Source organism: Temnothorax longispinosus, chromosome 10 (assembly GCF_030848805.1).
Source record: "Temnothorax longispinosus isolate EJ_2023e chromosome 10, Tlon_JGU_v1, whole genome shotgun sequence".
Lineage (NCBI taxonomy): Eukaryota > Metazoa > Arthropoda > Insecta > Hymenoptera > Formicidae > Temnothorax > Temnothorax longispinosus.
In genome coordinates this window covers 17,147,074-17,166,449 of record NC_092367.1, presented here as the reverse complement: position 1 = coordinate 17,166,449, position 19,376 = coordinate 17,147,074, and the positions used below count along the sequence as shown (strand labels likewise).

At 39.4% G+C, this 19,376-nt stretch overlaps 2 protein-coding genes and 1 long non-coding RNA gene across 8 annotated transcripts; 1 reads left to right on the top strand and 2 right to left on the bottom strand.

The window, feature by feature from the left end:
* Positions 1 to 170: 170 nt before the first annotated feature.
* Positions 171 to 7,204, bottom strand: Man1 (LEM domain-containing inner nuclear membrane protein MAN1). 4 transcript variants are annotated; one of them, XM_071792081.1, is made up of 11 exons: positions 6,528 to 7,204; positions 5,292 to 5,962; positions 4,900 to 5,008; positions 4,621 to 4,835; positions 3,347 to 3,567; positions 3,126 to 3,254; positions 2,907 to 3,036; positions 2,195 to 2,465; positions 1,884 to 2,105; positions 1,609 to 1,793; positions 171 to 1,290 (listed from the first exon to the last, which is right to left on the bottom strand). In XM_071792081.1, exons 1-11 carry the CDS (start codon positions 6,704 to 6,706, stop codon positions 1,139 to 1,141), a joined length of 2,484 nt encoding a protein of 827 aa, XP_071648182.1. In that variant the 5' UTR covers positions 6,707 to 7,204; the 3' UTR covers positions 171 to 1,138. The 4 variants fall into 4 exon arrangements, with proteins under 4 accessions (XP_071648182.1, XP_071648183.1, XP_071648186.1 ...); XM_071792082.1 differs by having other exon boundaries at positions 4,621 to 4,805; XM_071792085.1 differs by having other exon boundaries at positions 4,621 to 4,784.
* A 592-nt stretch (positions 7,205 to 7,796) lies between these two features.
* Positions 7,797 to 17,191, bottom strand: LOC139821213 (transmembrane protein 47). Of its 3 annotated transcripts, none has more exons than XM_071792122.1 (6): positions 16,717 to 17,191; positions 15,627 to 15,704; positions 13,573 to 13,759; positions 13,341 to 13,490; positions 13,186 to 13,248; positions 7,797 to 13,058 (listed from the first exon to the last, which is right to left on the bottom strand). In XM_071792122.1, the coding sequence occupies exons 2-6, from the start codon at positions 15,675 to 15,677 to the stop codon at positions 12,844 to 12,846; spliced, it is 666 nt and encodes a 221-aa protein (XP_071648223.1). In that variant the 5' UTR covers positions 15,678 to 15,704; positions 16,717 to 17,191; the 3' UTR covers positions 7,797 to 12,843. The 3 variants fall into 3 exon arrangements, with proteins under 3 accessions (XP_071648223.1, XP_071648222.1, XP_071648221.1); XM_071792121.1 differs by lacking the exons at positions 15,627 to 15,704; positions 16,717 to 17,191 and adding an exon at positions 13,898 to 15,053 and having other exon boundaries at positions 7,797 to 12,716; positions 12,811 to 13,058; XM_071792120.1 differs by lacking the exons at positions 15,627 to 15,704; positions 16,717 to 17,191 and adding an exon at positions 13,898 to 15,048.
* A 363-nt stretch (positions 17,192 to 17,554) lies between these two features.
* LOC139821220 (uncharacterized) lies at positions 17,555 to 19,086 on the top strand. Its single transcript, XR_011734213.1, has 3 exons — positions 17,555 to 17,807; positions 18,410 to 18,453; positions 18,660 to 19,086. It is a non-coding gene; the product is annotated as an uncharacterized lncRNA (long non-coding RNA).
* The last annotated feature ends 290 nt before the right edge of the window (positions 19,087 to 19,376 follow it).

Below are 19,376 nucleotides of genomic sequence, written 5' to 3'. Positions count from 1 at the left end.
AAAAATAATTATACCGCGCTCGGTTGGATTATCGCCGTGAATATATATCGTGTGCTCGCGAAAATAACTTCGGGATAATTGTAAATCACGAAATTAACATCGCGTTTACGGACGTGAATACGTTGGATGGTCGATAATATTAATTATCTCAACAATCATCGGCTAGCAGATATTTATAGAATTTTCTGATTTATTTTTATTCATCGATATTCCTTAATTTACTGTAACACAATAGATTTGTGCGCGCACACATGCTTTAAATCTTTTTATAACGCATAGATATACGTCACATACGTTGCTTCAGTCTGCAATTTTTATTGCTCCTTGAACAACATCAACGTATTATCCGGTTTCCGTTCCATCATTTAACTCGATATCTTTTTACAAAGTGATTTAATCTTATTTTACTGTACATTTTTATGATACATCGTAAAAAATAACTCTCTTATGCAGTTATAAAAAAAAAAAGGATTGTTAATCTTAAGTAATTAAATCGATATTTTCGTCAATGATGGCGTAACCGTACGCGTAGAGAAATTACGCGATCGCAAAAGCCTAATATGTAGGAAACTGTACTCTGCCGCGTTCGGTACATCGGATGTATGATTGATCGATTTCTCCGCATATACGCTTCGTACAGCTGATGCGAATTAGTACTGGATAGGCCTATAGAGAATGCGATGTATACGTTATGCTTACGCACACATATATTGCTAGTTGAAAATACTATAAAACTCAGATTAAAATATTTTTTACAGCTCTTCAAAAAGCATATTTAATTATATATTAATGTTACTGTGTGCTGTTATTAATAATATTATTATAATTATTATTATTACTCAACTATTAAAAACACGTATCGCCTCCGTCTCGTTCATCAAAAGATACAAAGTAGAATATAATACACAAGTTAGCGAAATTTAAAAGAAAATGCTCTTATAAAATAGAAGTGTCTTCAATCCTACAACATGTATATGCGCTGTACGGCACGTAGGTATGTCATCACGGAATAAATAAAAGGTAGACAGATTCCGTAAGTTCTGGCCAGCGGGACAATTGCGGGACAATTGTGTCTGATTTTGTATAAACGCGAGAGCTCGCACTCTCCTCCGAATGTCCGAACAGAAATGTGAACTTTTTAATTCGCCTCCGCCCGGTTCTGCCAGTACTGGAGCTGCATGGATAATCGTTGATTGTTACTCGGCTTGAGAGGCGTCACGCAGCGGGCGGCGTCCGGAAATCGCTCGTGATAACGCTCTAGTCTCAGGTACTTGACAGTCACTAAATTACCTGGGAAGGAAATAAAGGAATTCCATTAGAGGCACGACATTGCAACGTATACCTACATTAAAGTCGATGTAGAAGTCAGCATAAAGCTGGCACAGATTGTAGCAATATCGTCATTCTTCATATTTTTATCTTCATTAAAGATAAAAAAATTAGGTACTACTATCCTTTTATATTAATATTCTGCACGTCTTGTAACAAGTTTTTCAATAATACTATCTAAATTCCGCGAAAACTTTACGCGAGGCGACCACAGACTGTGCCAGCGTTCAAGAATTAAGTTTTAGGGAACAAATGGAAATTTATAGATTATGGACGTACCATCGAACCAACAACCATGTAATGCCCTGTAAGCTTTGCCAGCGTCTTCCTGCGACATACATTTCATATAAACGCAACCTTCACGGCTACCGATGTCTACTCGAATGTGAAGTATGTTCACACCCTCCCCGCACTTTTCTAAAATAGCATCCTGCACTCTCGTCTCCCAGTCGTCTTCGGTTTCGCTATATCGTGATACAGAGCAACTTATAAGTCATCCGTTACCGATTATAGATTATAAACGCGCACATTATACTCGCGTATATTATACTCACATGTCTGGATCAAACATGTGCCTGATTTTCAGGCAAGGCGTTGGCGAACAAGTCAAGCTATTAACCGATCCCTCCATCGTTTCGAACGCTTGTCCCTGCCAGACCTTCGGCTTCTTACCCAAAATCGCGCTTTGCGTCGGAGATTTGTTCAAACTGTTATTCGGCAACCATCGCCATACATGAAACTCTTCTCCCGCCACTTGCTGCACCTCTCTTCGAATTCTAAAAGATCAAAGATCGTATCGTTGTTTACTCATCCGCAAGTAAAATATGAAAACAGAGAAAGACACGAAAAATCCTTTTTTTTTTACCTGGATTCGTTTTCATCTAAAAACTTCACCGCCTTTTCCCAAAGACCGGCCATTCTTTTGCGATCTTTCGGTGGAATAAGATTGTCTCGCACGTGATTTATGGCAAGGAAACTTTCCTGCGCGCCCCCGGGTTGCGTGGACGCATTTTGATGATGTGTCTCAACGATACTTATAATATCGCTAACAAGCTTAAATACCTCTCTCTCCGTAGATTTCTTGTATCTTAGATACCAAAGATACGATTTATAAATGCCGATACCTGTTAATAAGACTGAAGATGCACAGTTACCATTACAAATCTTTTGATACACGTATTTCTGTCTATGTATAGATCGCAGTACCGTAAACAGATATTACTTTGCGAGTCACTTGTGAATTCTCGTAAAAAACATTTCTTTCTCTTTTTATTTATTATACATTCGATATATAAAAGATACGGCATTGTATTAATGCGCTCTAGGATTTAAAGAAATGACTCCTTGCAAAATAATTCCAGTTTACGATTTGCGTATTGAAGACGAAATTACATTGCCAAGGCATATAGAATCGTTTTAAAATGCAACTACTTTACTTAAAGTATAGCTTACATTGCATTGAAAAAGAAGTGAATAATAATCATACACATCATGTTAACAGCATGCACATGGAAATCTTATAACACAGAATGAGGTTCAGTAAGTTTTCTCAAATAAACAGTCTGTTAGAACTTTACCGATTGCCACTATAAGGAGAGAAGAAAAGATGGTAAAAAGTTTGTTCTTAACGAGGCATTGCATTGGCAGCTCAGGATTTAAAATCGCCATCCCAATTTTTCCATTTAGACGGGCGGAAAACAATTTATCCTGTACGAATAAAAAACAAATGTATTAGTAAATATTGTGAGCACACCTGCGCCCCAAAAAAAGAGCGTGAGATTGACATGTATATTTACTAGAGTATCCAACATTTCCGTGGTTGCTCCGTTATCGTCATTTATATCGATAAGCGAGATACCCCATTTCGGGTTCTTAATGATTAAGAATTGCGCGCTCTGCAAATCCTCCTTCACCTCAAGGCTCGTCTGGAAGTGAAGATTATCAATATACAGTTCTTACATTGTTAGATTAATTTCAGTAATTAATTTCGTAATTAATTTCAATTCTCAAAACCCACCACTTTATCGCTCGTAAACATCTCCACGATATCCGCATCGGTCAAATATGGTTTTTCGTTCGTATTCTCGCATATATTAGATACCGCCTTTCTCGTTAGGATGGGTTGCAGGCGTTTCAACAGTTGCAACACGGATTCTATGTTTTCCTTCATTATGCAATTTACCCCAGGCGCTTTAAAATCGGCAGTTTCATCGAGAAAACATTGCGGTATGTTGTTATCTATAAGTATAGGTGGTACGAAACTATAAATTAAGATCAATACAAGTGATACATAATGTGAAAAAAACAAAAATATTTGTAAATGTGAGGCACTTTCGAATCATACTGTCTCCCCTGTGCTTCAAACGAAAAATCGTCACTTTTTTCAAACAGTCAGTATTACGAACGAGAAAAATAACTGAGAAATAACAAACAATGTATTTCAATCTCCTTGAAAATGAAAATGTCAATCCTTCATTTAACAAACTCAAAATTCTATGTTCAAAACTACTTTCTCTCCTATACAGATTAAAATCTTCCTTCAAAGTAAACTGCAGTTTATTATATAGTGCATACAGGAGATTAAAAAGCATGTCTAAATGCTTGTAAATTAATGGTTCAAAGTTCAATATTTCTATAGAACAAAAGATACAATATGTATAACAAAAATATCGGCTCGATTTTTTTTTTTTTATAAAACAGCAAATAACTCCCGTTCTTAAAATCGGTCTCTTCTGCAAAGAATTAAACGTTTCGATTGATATATTTTTCCGAGCTCTCCACGAGTTTTATGTCCCTACATACAAATAAAACATCGTATTATCGACTAAGTTAAATGGTACAAAACGCATGTCCGCAAATATAGGTTGAAATATATTGGAGTAGACATATAGAAAGAACGGGAAAAGGAAATAAAATATCCAAATTATATAGTTCAAGAGATATGCGATTTTTATTATACATGTGTATATATATAGATATAGAGCGAGAGAAAGGAGAAAATACATATTCAAGAGATTCTCTTGTATGTCTAATTTAGTAAGCTCGAGATAATTACTTTAGCTTCATAAAAATAATGTGATTGAACGTTAGTGATAATTAGTAATAAATATACAATAATTGGGCTCCATTATAGGCCAAAATCGATTCGTGAAAAGAACATGTACATTGTGCTTTGCGCCTTGCACCTTGTTATTTGACAATCAAACGTATATTTCTCAGAAATCTATCCTTCCTCTTAAAGTTATATATCCGTCTCAGAAATCTCCCTTAGTTATATCTCTGCATACCTACCCGATGAAAGCGATGGAAACGTCTCGGATTTCCCACCAAGTCCCAGATATATTATCGCAAGAACGACAAAAAACAGGGCAAGCACTGCCACGAGGCCCATCGATACCATGTTCTGATTGTTTCGTACATCTTCCCTGTTTGTCGTCGACGGTTTGTAAGTCGCTCTACTGAAAATATCCCGAACTCTATTGGCGAACGATGCATTGGGTCTCGAGCTAAATAGCGCTCGTTTATATTACATTACGTATAATTCAGATAAAATAATAAATTCATATATACCTTGGCTGACTCCACGACGAGTATATGCCCCTTACGGTAGAGAAGTGACCATTCGAATCTCTCTCTTTCACCTCTGGTAAACCAGGTGACGAAGTATAGCGTAATGGACCTAAAGTAAAAAAGTATCCATATATGCATGATATAAAAGAACGAACGAATTAGACACATTAGTAATTCTATAATTAATATAAAATAAAATTCTTATTTTAAACCAAACAAGTGTGTTTTTGAAATCAATCTGAACAAAATTAAAATTACAGATAATGCAAACGTTCAATTATATATAATTACAGAAATAATGACTGATAAAATTACAGAAGACTGTTAAAAATTAGGTATCTCGTATTAGAGCATATTAGATATTATTTTATTGCATCAGAAAGCTCCCTTACTTTTTGAGCTCATCAATGATGATGACGATGTGTTTATAAAAGATCGCGAATTCTCCTTGAGTTCTTGTAAATTCCTTGTAAACGCTGATAAATATGGGGCTTCATAATTAGCAAGAGGATCCGTTTGATTCGCACTTCCACTTGCGTCCTCCATGGACTGAATCGAGGAGACGTTCGGCTTCAAGGGAGACACGTTATACTTGCTGTCCTTAATCGGATAGGCAGGCCTGGTCGATAAATTCCCGCGATCGTACACCGGAGAATCGTATATTTTGCTGCTCGGGATGTTGGGCACGTACTTGTCGTACGGACGTCCATACATGCTTCTAGTCTCCCCCGCGACATCCGAGTCCGATCCGGTCTCTAAATCCTCAGATGGCTTAGATACATAGGTACGCTGCGTCTTGATAAATTTGCTCTGCGTGGTTTTCAAAGTTGTGCGAGAAGGCACGCCCGAGTTGTCGTAATTCGTCGCCGTGGGATTTTTGAACTCGGAATGCGGCGGCGACTGATTCTCGTTGACCGGATTTTTCGCCACGTTCACAACATCGGGAGGAATAATCGAAGGCGGAGGCATGGGGTTCGCCATCGTTTGCCGGCGCAGGTTCGCGCTCTTCTTCTTCTTGACGACACTCGTGTTTGTGTCGTCGTCCGTGTCCTCGCTGCTATATCTAACGCATAAATGAAGAAAACAAAACAATATCAAGACCCAAATACATAACACATCCTACATGGTATGTGCGTCTAGCGTTATTGCAATTCTAAGTTTATAAACTTTCCCTATAGAATTTGCGTTTACTTAATAAAATCTATTTGTTTCTAAAATATACAACAGCCTCGTGGAAGTCAACTGAGGGATTGGCGACAGTCGCCAAAGGAGATAGCCGTGTTTTCTAAACAATTAACGTAATGCACTTAGGTATATCGCGCATTGCCAAAAATGGACTGTAAACATTGCCTCCTGCACCTTCTTCCGTTCAGAATCGAGATAATAGGTGCACAAGAATCTTGCTTCGCCGTCAAGGATCGTTATCGCATGCTGACCTCGCGCGAATCCGAAACCTCGGTGTAATCGTGTACCGGTCTCTCGACTCCTACTCGCTCCTTCTCTCTTTCTCTCTCTCTCTCCCCCCTCTCTCTCTCACTCTTGCCCAAATTTCCAGATTACTTCAAGTGTACAAATTTATCTGAAAGAAAACTCGTGTCGATGCATATTTTCTGATGAAAAACTCTCACCTGGCGGCCAACGAGTGTCGGGAGGCTGCTCCTCCCCCGCCCGCGCCGCGGGCCTCCATGAGCTTCTTCAGTTTCTTTTCGAGTATCTTGCGGGTCGTCTGCGTCACCGGTCCCACCGGGTACCCGTACTCCATCAGCTTCGTCCGCAGCTCGGCGTCACTGAGCGCGTCCATCGACATCTTGTCCCGCGGGTGAGCGTGATCGCGGTCCCGAACAGGGGCTCGTGTGGCCCGGCTCGTTGAAGAGCGACGCCCGACGTACGGCGACGGTCGTATCGCGACGTTGCGGGACGTCTTCGCGGACGCCCGGCCCCGCTTCCGTTTATTTCGATCGATGATCGATCCTCTCCGCCGCTCGCCGCCAGCCGAGGGACGCCCGCTCGCTCGCTCACCGCGTTGCCGCGTTGCTCCGCCTCGGACGTTCGCGCACGTGGACGGCCGTGTACCCCGGTTCGTCCCCGGGTCCGTCTACGCCTACGCGGCCGCACGACCAGCTCTCGATCCGCTCTCTCGATTTCGCCGTGTGATCACGCGCACCACCACCACCGCCGCCCGGTCGTCTTTCCGCACCGCTCTGGTTTATTGCGCGGCGGCTTCGCCTTCGCCTTGTTCCTTGCTCCTCCGCGTCCGCCGAACGATTCAACAACTCGTCTCGCTCGGTAACTGGAAAAAAAGAGAAATGGCGCAATTTTCTAACGGTCGCTGTCGCGCGCATACAAGATGCGCGGCCTCGTGCGCTCGACGACGCGTTCCCCACTTCCCTTCGCCGTTGCCGGAGGCGGTCAAGCCGGTCCACCAATCGCGGCCAAGTTCGCGTCGGATTGGTCGGACGAACGGCGGGAATTTTCGTTTGCCGTTGAAAGCTTCGATCGGATTAGGACTGAGGTTTAAAAATAAAATTGATGGAATTTATAAAAAATAACCCGAGCTTTTGGAAGAAAATTTTAATTTTTATAAGCTTCTTCTCTTGCATACGTCACTTCTTCGAGATAGATAACAATATACTGGATGATTTAAAAAAAAAACGAAATTTAGAAGAAAAATATATACACTTTTCTTGTAACTTACGAGATATCTGAGAAAAACTGATTAATTACTTAAAATGAGCTTTTTGGCGTTATAGTTGATCATAGTTAAGCAAGAATAATTAACCAAGTCGAAAGTGTGAAGGAAAAATTGGCAAAATTAGAGAAAGATTTAGAGAAGCGAGGTAAAGCTCAAGACAATTTATAATTTTAGGTGTCACGTAACACAAAAGTCATTTAACGAATCAGGATAATATAAATTTAATTGAAATTAAATATAATTAAAAACTAATTATTTAAGAATATTTTAATTAATTAAAAATTATATATAAAAAGACTAACTTAAAAGAATTAAGATACACAACATACAAAATTATAAGTAGAATTCTGACACGAATGTGATTGTAGATCGTCTAAAGTGGCTTTAGATACATAATACATAAATACACAGCGTTGTAGCTTTAACATTACATTTTTTGTTCTTTGTACAATACAATACGTTAACATTGGAGTATGGCGCACAAATAATATATCGATTTATATTATATAGGATCCATATACTTATACGTGTAATGGTATACTTATTACGGCATACATACGAGTGAGATATGTATATGCTTTGAAGTACTATACAACTGTTGCCGTTTGCTTGAGATGCATGCCTAAACAATCAGTGTAATCAAGTCAGCGACGATGCCGATATCTCCTCTTTACCCTCGCTCGTTACAGGCCTAGTTTACACCGATCTCTTGATACGCGTATCAAATAGTATATTTGAACTGATCAGCCAATAATCAGACTTATTTACTAGTTATTTACTATTTAATACGCGTATCAAGTGATTGATGTAAACTAGGCCACATCACGGGCCGTTGTACAATTCTATCCCGACCGGCGAATAGAGTCGGAAAATGGCAAACCCGGTGACTACACAGAGCGGTCGCGATTCTGTCGACGATTTGCAAATGCCGGCGCGGCCGGCGAAAGAGATTCCAAATTCAAAAACTTACATATGTAAACTTACTTAAGTACGTAAACTTACATATCGCCGTTAATCACGTAGAGAAATCTATTTCGAAAACCTTAAATACTTAATCTATATAATCGATATTATTTAATTTTATTTTAAAAAGTCCATTCCGATATGTTTCACCGTAGATAACAGATTTTTAGCTCGTTGCACTGAACGTGTTTTCTCTCTTTTTTTTTCATTTTTGCAAATAGACGACAGAATTACATACACACACACACACACACACACACAGTCAGCATACGCACGACTGACATAACGGATTGTCTTATATGCTATGTGCATGTTTTATGATATATAGAAATCACGAATTCGTTTACATACACTCGATAATTCCTTTACTAACTCCTTATGTCGTAATATTGTTTCTTATATACGTTATAATTGTTATAAATTTCTACTACATACGCGGTAAAGTTGTTTAAGCGGTTAAAGAATAGAAAATCTACTGTATAAGCGGAATATATATTGTAACAACATTGTACTCAATTCTTAATAGTCTCTTGAGTTTCTCTCATCTCCTTTTTTTTTTCTTAATCGCGTCGGCCGAAAAAATTTCAACAAACGTGCCACTCGCTGTCTGCTTTCGAAAGCATACAGAAATCGTATTGCGGTGTGGAATTCAATGCGTTCAACGTAGACCGTATACTCGCCGAGTACCGCAAACTGCACGCATCAGATTGCTACAACCACGAGTATATAACGCTATAAACTACACGTACTTATAAAATATTATATCCATATATATATATATATTTATTTATATATATATACACATATACGTACACGTATCTAATGCAAATAACGCAATAAATAACATCTGCCCGAGCTGCCTCCGTTCCATCCCTGCACTTAAGAAACGTGTCTTGTGCTTTATAATTAACTTAAAGGATACATGAGGTAATAAGTTCAAAGATACACGCTACGAACGATGGATATCGCTACGCTTCGCTTTGCAATGTAAGAACGTCGCCTTCGAGCGTTCGAAAGAGAACTCGCTGGCTTTGCGTGCCGCACAAGGTCCATATCTTTTTTTTTTTACCGATACGTACATACGCTACTACAGTCTTTGTTTCTTTTTTGTCGTAATGTTCGCGATCAGACGCCGTTGACAATATAAAACGGATGAGGATGACGATCGGTACACGTAATAACGACAAGCCTTAGTCGAGCTGTTCTCTATCACGCACGCTCATTTCCTTTCTTCTCGATGAATAATTAATGAAACACACCCACAAATGATTCGTAAGGCTCAAACGAGACTTGTACGCCACCTCAGCCCCATGCGCTATCGTTTTAAACGATAAATACTTTAAAGAGCTGCTCAGTCTGCGATAAAGCCCCTTATCGTAAATGATAGAAATTTACAGCCGTTACAACAATAAAATGTAAAAGCTAAAATTATGAAGCGCTTTATGTATAGCTTAGGTTCGTATCAAATCGGTATATATTAAGTAAATTATATTCCCTCCTCATGGTGTGCCCTCACGTTTACGCATATCGAAAATTTATGACATGCATAATAAAATTGGCAGATTTCAGTATAAATATATATATGTATATATTAGTAATATATGTGGATTATATGTAAAGTGAAAGAAAAGAGGAAAGAGGAGAAAAGGGGAAAGAAGAAAATAAAGATTATGTGTGTAATGTGTGTGCATAGAAATTAATAATAAATTACTAGCATCTATATAGTATGTACACTACATTTACAAAAAATTTTTATGAAAAAAATAGTATATACGACAACACATTGGCCTCTGAAGATTTTTCTTCGGTAAAAAACAAGAAATGTTAATAATACGTAATTAAAACGGCGACTGGAAAAAGATACGTAAGCAAATACATAATTTTTATATCTCATATAAAATAGCTTGAAAACAATTATAAATGTACAACAGTCCATGAAATCGTAGTTGTTTCCGCGTAAGAACATGCTGTAAGATAGAAAAAGAAAGCTTTTTAAACGCATCTTTCTCAAAGCTGGACTTTTTTGATAAATTTTGCATAATTTGCAGACACGTATCATTTTTTTCCAGTCGTGGTGTTGCTTAAGAAAAATAGGGACAAATGTTGATGATAGGCCAATAACTTGTAAATATCTCCTCTTTGAATTATTTAAATTATTTTAAAAGTTTAGATTACAAATGCACAGACTATCCCAGTAAAAATATCCTGAACGTTTGGACGGTATTACTCGAGTGCTTTCAAACAGATTTGCATCTGCTTAGCGAAGTAGAGTATTAGAAGAAATGGCATTTGCGTTCAGCCTTTAAAGTTAGTGATGTTAGAGATATTCAGTAAAATAAATAATTGCAAAACTGATTTTCCACTATATATATGTGATCACATTTCATCTTCATACTATTATATTTTTCTTAACAAATAAGACACTTTCATATACTTACTCGGTAAGCAAAGTGTTAATAATATTCTAGTAATAATTCTAGTAATAATAAGTGAAACAGGACCGATATATGAATGTAATTAATTGTATTCTAGTACTTTGGCAGCAAGATCTAGCAGAATATTGCAACAGATTGACGTCCTCGCGCTTTGTCAGCAGTGCCTGACAAACAAGAAGAAACCGAGCAGAATCTGTAATTTTTGTAAGCATTTAAATAAAATACGTCATTTGAATGATTATACGAAAAGATAGATTCTGCACTCAATCTACCATCATATTCTGCTGGCAAATTCTATTATATTTCTGGTTTTCAACAGATTTAGCTATATCTCTTTCTATTTTTAATATCTAATAATAATTTCAAACTATCATTATTTTATTTAAAATCTCTTGAGTAACATATACTTTATGATATTTTTCCTGGGACAACCTGTATATATGAAATCAAGTTAATAAAACTAAGTCGAGTGTGTGATATGTTTATCATTGTAGAAGAGAATAGATTGCAAAGGATAACGAAGAAAATCATTGTTGTAGAATAAATTAAATATAAATGTGTTACGTGTGTAGTTGTGTATTAGATAGCGTCCAGATCATTTGGATAGATTCCGATGTAAAGTTGATATTTTATGAATAAAAAATTTGATCGGGCACTATAATATTAGGCAATGTCTTTGTATGCACTGTTAAAGTCTCAAAGTTACAGTTAAAAATGAAACAAAATGTATCAGTTTGAAATTAAAGAAAATTGAAGAAAATTGAAGAATAAGGCTTCTTGGGGCCTCTAAAATTTATAATTTTTAAATATTGGAATTAGAAATATTGGAAGTAAAGCTAAGAAAAACGTTATTATTCATTTAATATAAAATGAACTTTAACTTAATCTCTTTATTTCTGGTCTCTGCTTTCAACCATTTTATATCTAATGTTAAATTTAAATTAGTTATGAAAAAAGATGGAGTTTAATCAAACTCTTACTAAGAACAAATTGAATCTGTGTATATGTATATGTGTTATGTGCGCGAAAGAAACATGTTGGAAATCCATGTTGGAATTGTCTTATGTCTCGCAGACTCGCGGTAACGAGTATGATACTCTTATTAATTTAGTTTATGGACAATAAATGCAGCGTCGTCATAACGTTATAAATTGTTACAATTCAAATTACAGTAAAAATATTATACAAGTGTGTGTATAAAATTGTCCAAAATCATGCAAAATGTAGGAAATACGAGAACAGAATCGAAGCTAATAATGGTCCCGAAATTGTCAGTATAAAAATTGACTTGAAATAAGAAATAGCCAAAAACAAGACGATCGAAATGCGTACTTCTTTAACGAGATGTTATCCTACATCAAACTAATAGTAACCCGAATACACACCCTTCTAATGAACAGATTACATCTACTTCAGATATTTTCAAACAACGACAATAAAAACCGACTGACGGATTCTTCGACTAATTTCCAGTCGATCATTTCTTGCGAAACCTATATTTCTTTTCCCATCTTAATTTTTAGCATTAAATATTTTTATAATAAAACTTCACCATTTGAAATTTCGTGAAGGATTAACTAAAGTTTTCTTATTTCGTTACTTGCGTATAAGATTATTCATTTTCGTATGTATTTAAAAAGCTGCCGATACTTCGATACTCGTGTATCGAGGAAATCCAGATCGGAGAATCCGTAAAGGTAGTTTTCCTTGCGTTAGCTAAAAACGCCCTATCGAAAAAAAAAACCATTCTTATAGGCTTGTATACCTTCTCGTATGCGCATGTGTCGAACTGTGAGAGCAGAAAGAGATGAAATAAATCACCTAGAGAACAACATCGGGCAGGGAGCAATGCCACTAGGCTAGCTGCGTTCCACCTCGTCCAGCGTGATGTCCCATGCCGATCATGGAACCGCCGCTTCCTATGTCATCGCGAACGGTCTTCTTTTCCTTATAGTACAATTCTTCGGTTTCCTTCTCGCATAACAGCAGTACAGCTCCTCCGACCAGGAAGATTACCGCGCCCCAACCGACGCCGTACGCCCAACCGAATTCCCAGTTAGTACGATTTCCTGAAAAAGAAATAACGTATCTTATATAAATTCGACTGTAAATATGTGCGCAGAACAATATAGTCTTTCGTCTTTCCTTTTCATTTGATTTAATCAAATCCATACGAGAGACGTATCGAGGGCTTACCGAGATTCAGTTCTGACGCAAAACATATGGGATATATGATCAGCGCTATTAGGAGGGACACCACTGAAACACACATACAGATGTAAGATGTACAGTTAACAGAAGATGAGACGAAAAGAGACGAGGCAGAAACGAGGCGCTCGTATAATACTCACGTGCAATGGCCATGCAGAACACTGCAAATCTATAATATTTGTGCTTGTCCCTGTGATCCTGCGTGCGCAAACCCAGACCGGTGAGGATCGTCGCGGCGATGTCCGTCAGAAGACACACCACGCACAAGGCCGCAGCTGCCTTTATGTAGGCTGCAAGATAAAACGTGGAATTACAATCCAAATGGACATCAGGGCGAGAGCGCTTAGCGAGGAGGAAAAACGAATGGCTTACCGCTGTCCCTAGCTGGGTAGCATCCCGGGGGATCGGGCATGTTGAAGGGCAGCGGCGTCGGGGCACCTTCCTCGATGCAGTGGGCGAACAAGCCCTGTCTCCATCCCAGGGCCATCAGCCAGTCGGTCGACGCCAGGCCCATTATCATCAGCAGCACCACTATGATCCCGCATATAAACGCGATCACCTGCAAGAAGACGAGGGTGTGAATATAACAAAGCGACGCCCGCGGGGTCCGTCGTACCACCGCTCAAATTCCGCCGTCGCGGAATCGGGATATCGAGAGAGGAGGAGACGCTTCGCCTCGGGGAGAGACACGATATACCTGCGCGATCTCGTTGTCGCCCATGTGATCCTCGGCGACCGTGTACATAATCATTTCACTTCACGAGTCCGCGATCACGATTCCGTGGAAACGAACACACGCGCAAGTCGGCGGCGAGCGGCGACCGGTCAAAACGAGGGGGGCAGTTCCTCCTCCGCGGCGTTCCTTCAAAGACGTAAACGCGACGACGACGACGACGGCGACGACGATACGCTTCTTCCAGGGCAACGCGCACGAGACATCGTCCGCCACCACGGCGCTCTTTAAACGTCGGCAATCTCCACGGAGTCGCGAAAACCCACCCTCCGTTTCTCTCCTTCTCTCGAAAGGGCACCGAGATACGCGCGTCGTGGGCTAGCGTGGGCCGAAGGGTTCCGCGCGACGATCGTGGGTTCGTGTGGGTGGTGGGGGGCGGGGAGGAAAGGGTTGATTAACGGGCGCGCGGGTCAATGGCTCTCGTCGCGCTGGCGGGCCCCGCAACGCGTATTGTCGGACGAGGGCAACCCCCTGTAACGCGCCGCGCTAGAGTTGCTCCTTTTTTTTGGTCTATCTCTACTCCTTTTTTTCCCTTCTTTTCGCTTCTTTTTAGCGGGGCGGACGGATCGCAGATCGATGGCAGTGTTCCAGGTCGTAGCCCCCTCCCCTCCTTCGCGACGCGAACGATTTTTAATGACCGTGATATACTTGCACGGAAGGAGGGAAAGGGAGGGAAGCGCGTCTCAAGCGGGAGCGACTGACTCTCCGCGACTGGGATCGGGAGAGGGAGGCAATCGGATTCCAGGTTCCAGGGAGGCTGCGCCCATCAGCGCCCATTAAAGGTCGCGGCGCAGCGCGCGCGAGCGCCAATCTCTGCCCGCTCTCCCGCTCTTCCTTCGCCCTTCTTTCTCTTCGATATTTTTATTTCCTTTCTCTCTTCCTCTCTCTCTCTCCTCTCTTTCTCCCGTTCCATTTGCCTGTCTCTTTCACGTTCTTCTAATCGCCCATAATTCTGTCCTTGCATAGGACTATTCGTGTCCTTTTCGAATATAAGTTATATTTATTTCACTTCTTTGCATAAACTCCAAATTTTTTACAATCCATTGTGTCGTTACATTAACACTGCGCGGACCCCGTGTTTTTGGAGCGTTCACCCGGACACCCTAGGACTCAAGTCCGAAAAGTTTTTAAAAAGGTTTCTGTGTTACAAATTAAAAATTCATGTCATCTTTAAATATCATCTTTAAGGTTTCAAAAATTGATTTCTATACTTACATAGGTCGGGTTTTTTTTCTATTCCCGTGGGAATCATAAATGAAAAATCGACCGTGGCTTAAAAGGCACACGGTCCGCGCAGTGTTAAACTTTATTTCTCCATAATTCTGGCTCATCTTTCCATTGAAACACTCAAGTGCAAATTGAAGCCTCAAAGTTCTTTCGCTGTGCATATGAATCTGTCATTATGCAGTCATAGTTGCACTGTATCATTTTATATTAGCTTCTTATGTCATCCTTTGCAGAAATGTATTCCTTCTCAATTACACTTTAAAATCAATTTTATTATTTATTCTCAAGTATTACAATTCTGTAAGATTCAATATTGGTAACTTACAGAAAAATAATAATCTTACATTCGACACAAAATTTTGCTACAAAATCTTGTAACAAGTGGAGACTGGTATATGCACGATTTATGGACAAATTCTGTTTGCAGTAAAAAGAGAATGCGCTTTGATTAAAACTTTAAACTTACCTTAAGTGGCCAGGTGATGGAAAGGGTTTCGATAGTGGTCGTTTGAGGCATTGTCTTTGCTTTTTTATTTGCACTTGGCTGTAATCAAGAAGAAAGAACTCGTGTAACTAAAAGAAAAGAAAGAAACATGGTGCAAAGAAAAGTTTGGCATAAACATTTTTCAAATTATCGTGCTTGAAGAAAAAGAAAAACTTCCTCGAGACAGGGCAGAGTGCGTTAAAGGATCAAAGTAAAACTTGGTTCAACATATTCAACCAAAGACAAATGTCTAACGTGATCTCTTAGGACATCCATGGGTTCCGAAAGATGTATAAAAAGAAGAATGCTTTATACCGTCAAGTACAGTATTTAATTACAGTCTTACATTGAAAGTCTAACATAAACTTGGAATGGCACTTTTATTCTTATCATTCATATGTGTAGGGAATTAAACATAGTTTGATAATGCACCAGTATCAAGCTTAATATTTAATTCTACATATTTTCTATGCAGTCAAATTCCTGATTGGCTTAAATCCAAACCGCAAGATCCCAAAGCTACGAAAAGAATAAAAAGAAGAATCGAGAAGCTGCTGATAAGTTGTCTCTCTGAAAGATACTGCTTTGGCAACATTCCACATGTGATTCATCCAGAAGCCATCTGTTTACATAATCTTAATCATTCAAAGTATTTGTCCGCATTGTCCGTTTAGCATTACATCCTACATTTTCAATCGCACCTTCTGCGCCTGCTCTCTTCATTCTTCTCCTATCTAAAGATAGGAGGTTCGACCAAGTTCAAATCTACGTCGAATGCAGAAGGTACGATCGAAAGGTACCCCCTTAGCGCCTTCTTCCCCACACAAATCGGAGTAACCGTCGTATCTGGGAAGCGATGGACATCAGTCAAACATCAGTAAACAATAGATGAAGTCATTCGCGTGACGCGACAAGCTGGAATTCCTCAACCGAGCGAATGAAGGGTATACGAGGCATCGAAAGACCCACGTTTCAAGCGAGCGATCTCGACACGCGTCGAGAGGAAAAGCGAGCCGATTGGAAAAGATCGTTCTCGCGGGGGATAGTTAATGTGTGAGCACGTTACTACTACCTGTCAGAAAGAAACCTCTGTCCGTCCCACTGCCACGTGCCATTGGCACGCGAGGTATCGGTTTTCGAGGATACGCGAATTCGCCAGGTGATTTATTCTCCGGGAGGACCGGAGCACGAATCCTGAACGGGATTCAGGCCTCTCTAATCGCGAAAGACCTGCGCGTTAATCGGTTTCTTCTTCAGTATTTACCGTCGCGATCCCGAACGCGCCATGATCACTCGTCGACCACCGCGGTTCGCGGAGGAATCAATTCACGGAGACTTTAGAGAGATTCTCGTGAGCGAGTCGACGGAAGAGTGTAATTCGCGATTACTCCGTGATCATATTTAACCGATTTAACGTCTGGCCGACGCCTCGCAGACCCGATGAGTCATTTTAAGATAATTCCGTGTTTTGTCATACGAGCCATTCGTGAATAACCAAAGCCGTGCCACGGTTGTCTGCACTGGCCTGCACTCAGAGTGCACTACTCCCGCTCCTCCGCGCCGAAGGTGCACCTAATGGCTGCACTAGTTCAGAGTTTATCTCTGTTTATTCTTTTACTCCACATTGGAAGATAAAAGATAAAGAATACATGTTCTGTTGCGGCACGGGAGCTATCCCCTCCTATCCTATCCCCTCCACATGCTACCACGGCGCCAATGGGCGCGTTCAGCAGATTAAACCGCTCAGTAGCATTCGGACATGATTGGCTCTTACTTTTAGAACCAACCAATCAACGTATTGTGTTGATAAGACGAACTCAACAGTTGTATCTGCTGAACGCGGCCATTTTCTTTGACCAATCAGAAACTGGTCCGAGATGCGAGGCGAGAAGGAACATGGCTCCTCAGTTGGCTTCTCTCTGGTAGAAGGTAGAAGATCATCATGTTTCCTGCTTCCTGCCATCTGCCATTTCGATTTTATCCCGAGCCGAGGGAAGTTGAAGCCGGCAGCGACCTGCGACGAGCAGCAAGCCAGGCAACGATGAAACGTGGTGCGGGCACGTGCGGGATTCGAGGTTTACACGACGAGGAACAACGAGGAATTGCAAGAGATAAAAGAATCCTAACGATATCGACACGCTTGAGAGGATATTATAACGACAGGTGATTTTCACACGCGACGCCTGTAGCTATCGTTTGATTGAAGCACGATTTGAGCGCAAAGAATCCTGATTTCTCGAAAGCTCGTACACGCCGCGATTAGTAATCCACGTACATCCACTGCAATCGTCCGTCTTATCGTAATGTACACGCTCGCGATAGGATTCAATTCTTATCGTTAAGTTGGAGATACACTTATTATTAATATCCGTGATTAATATTAACCGCCGTCGATCTTGCGATTATACTTGAGCCTGTTTTAGAAGATCTACTTAATTCCTATCGGAAATTCTATTTACATGCCACGTGTTTTAACGTACGTGTGTACGTAACGTATATTTCAATATATATTTTTTACTCGAGTCCCTTTTAGATTTTTAATTTGTATCGGAATTCTATTCGCAAATTTTGCGTGTATATCTCTCGTACCGCATCAGGAATCTTTTATGCTCGAATCTAAATAACATGATGAGTTTTACCGAGTATGAAGTCGTGATTATATTTGTACATGCACTACCAACTGAGGCATTTAATGTTAATTTATATACATTCATCGAGACAGAGCTCGAACATGTAAATTAATTACGCTAATATTTATTTTTCAGGATTACGATGCCAAGGTGAATTCCGCATTCTGTTAAACAAATTGGTGAGAATCCGTTATAAATTGCACATATCTTAATATACCTAAGTTTAATTAACATGATGATATGTTATGCGTATGAAATAACAGGATAAAATTTTACCCTATTTTGATTATTTTTACATGCACTACCAACTGACGTAGATAAAACTTCTTTCATAAAAAATTGTGCTGTTAAAAACTCCACTAATATATATATTGCATTTTTGCAGGGAGAAAAGAAATGTATCTGCGTGGATGAAAATAATGGCAAAAGTCTAGCGATGGACGGTGTAAGTATGTGTGTATACGTAAACTGTACAAAAGAGTACATCAAAAACTAATGAGACTGATTTGCATGTTTTTTTTTTTTTTGTAATTAATCATATGCAATTAGAAATTAAATTAAAAATGTTTCCGCACGCCTTACAGTTAATAACGTCAGTTTTGTATTTTAAATATAACAAAAGGAATTGGACAAGTGCATTGCGATGCAGGGAAAATACTTTCAGATTAGTTGAAAGATTAAATAAATATTTTATTAAAAATTAAATCTATCTCGTTATCCTTTGATACACTCTTGTACATATATAATAATAACTGTTGCTGCGTGTTACAATCAATATATTATGTGTTTGTATAATAAATATTAAAGATGCATCTGTATATTTTTCTCCTAAACAACCTTAACATATAATAAGAAATAAAGTATACTTTTATCATACAAGAGAAAGAAAGAGATTATTAGGTCGATGCTCATCAAGAAACATATTGCGGAATTAAAAGTCAACAGAAGTAAGTTGACTAGTTTCAGTCATGCCCGTCGAATTGTAGAGGTGCAAATAAAGTAATGAAAGCTTAATTAAGAAATACACTTAATATTGCACCAGGTTTCTCTACAATAGAGTAAAGCTTTCTATTTCTTTGCTGAGTAACGTTCATTAGGAGAT

Coding starts and splice junctions, on each gene's coding strand:
- LOC139821213 (XM_071792121.1), bottom strand. CDS start 13,951: ATGATTATGTACACGGTCGCCGAGGATCACATGGGCGACAACGAGATC. Junction 13,491..13,572: donor CTACCCAGCTAGGGACAGCG/GTAAGCCATTCG, acceptor TTTATCTTGCAG/CCTACATAAAGGCAGCTGCG. Junction 13,059..13,185: donor TGCGTCAGAACTGAATCTCG/GTAAGCCCTCGA, acceptor TTTCTTTTTCAG/GAAATCGTACTAACTGGGAA.
- Man1 (XM_071792081.1), bottom strand. CDS start 6,706: ATGTCGATGGACGCGCTCAGTGACGCCGAGCTGCGGACGAAGCTGATG. Junction 5,009..5,291: donor ATCATTGATGAGCTCAAAAA/GTAAGGGAGCTT, acceptor TTTTTACTTTAG/GTCCATTACGCTATACTTCG. Junction 3,568..4,620: donor GTTTCCATCGCTTTCATCGG/GTAGGTATGCAG, acceptor CTATACTTATAG/ATAACAACATACCGCAATGT.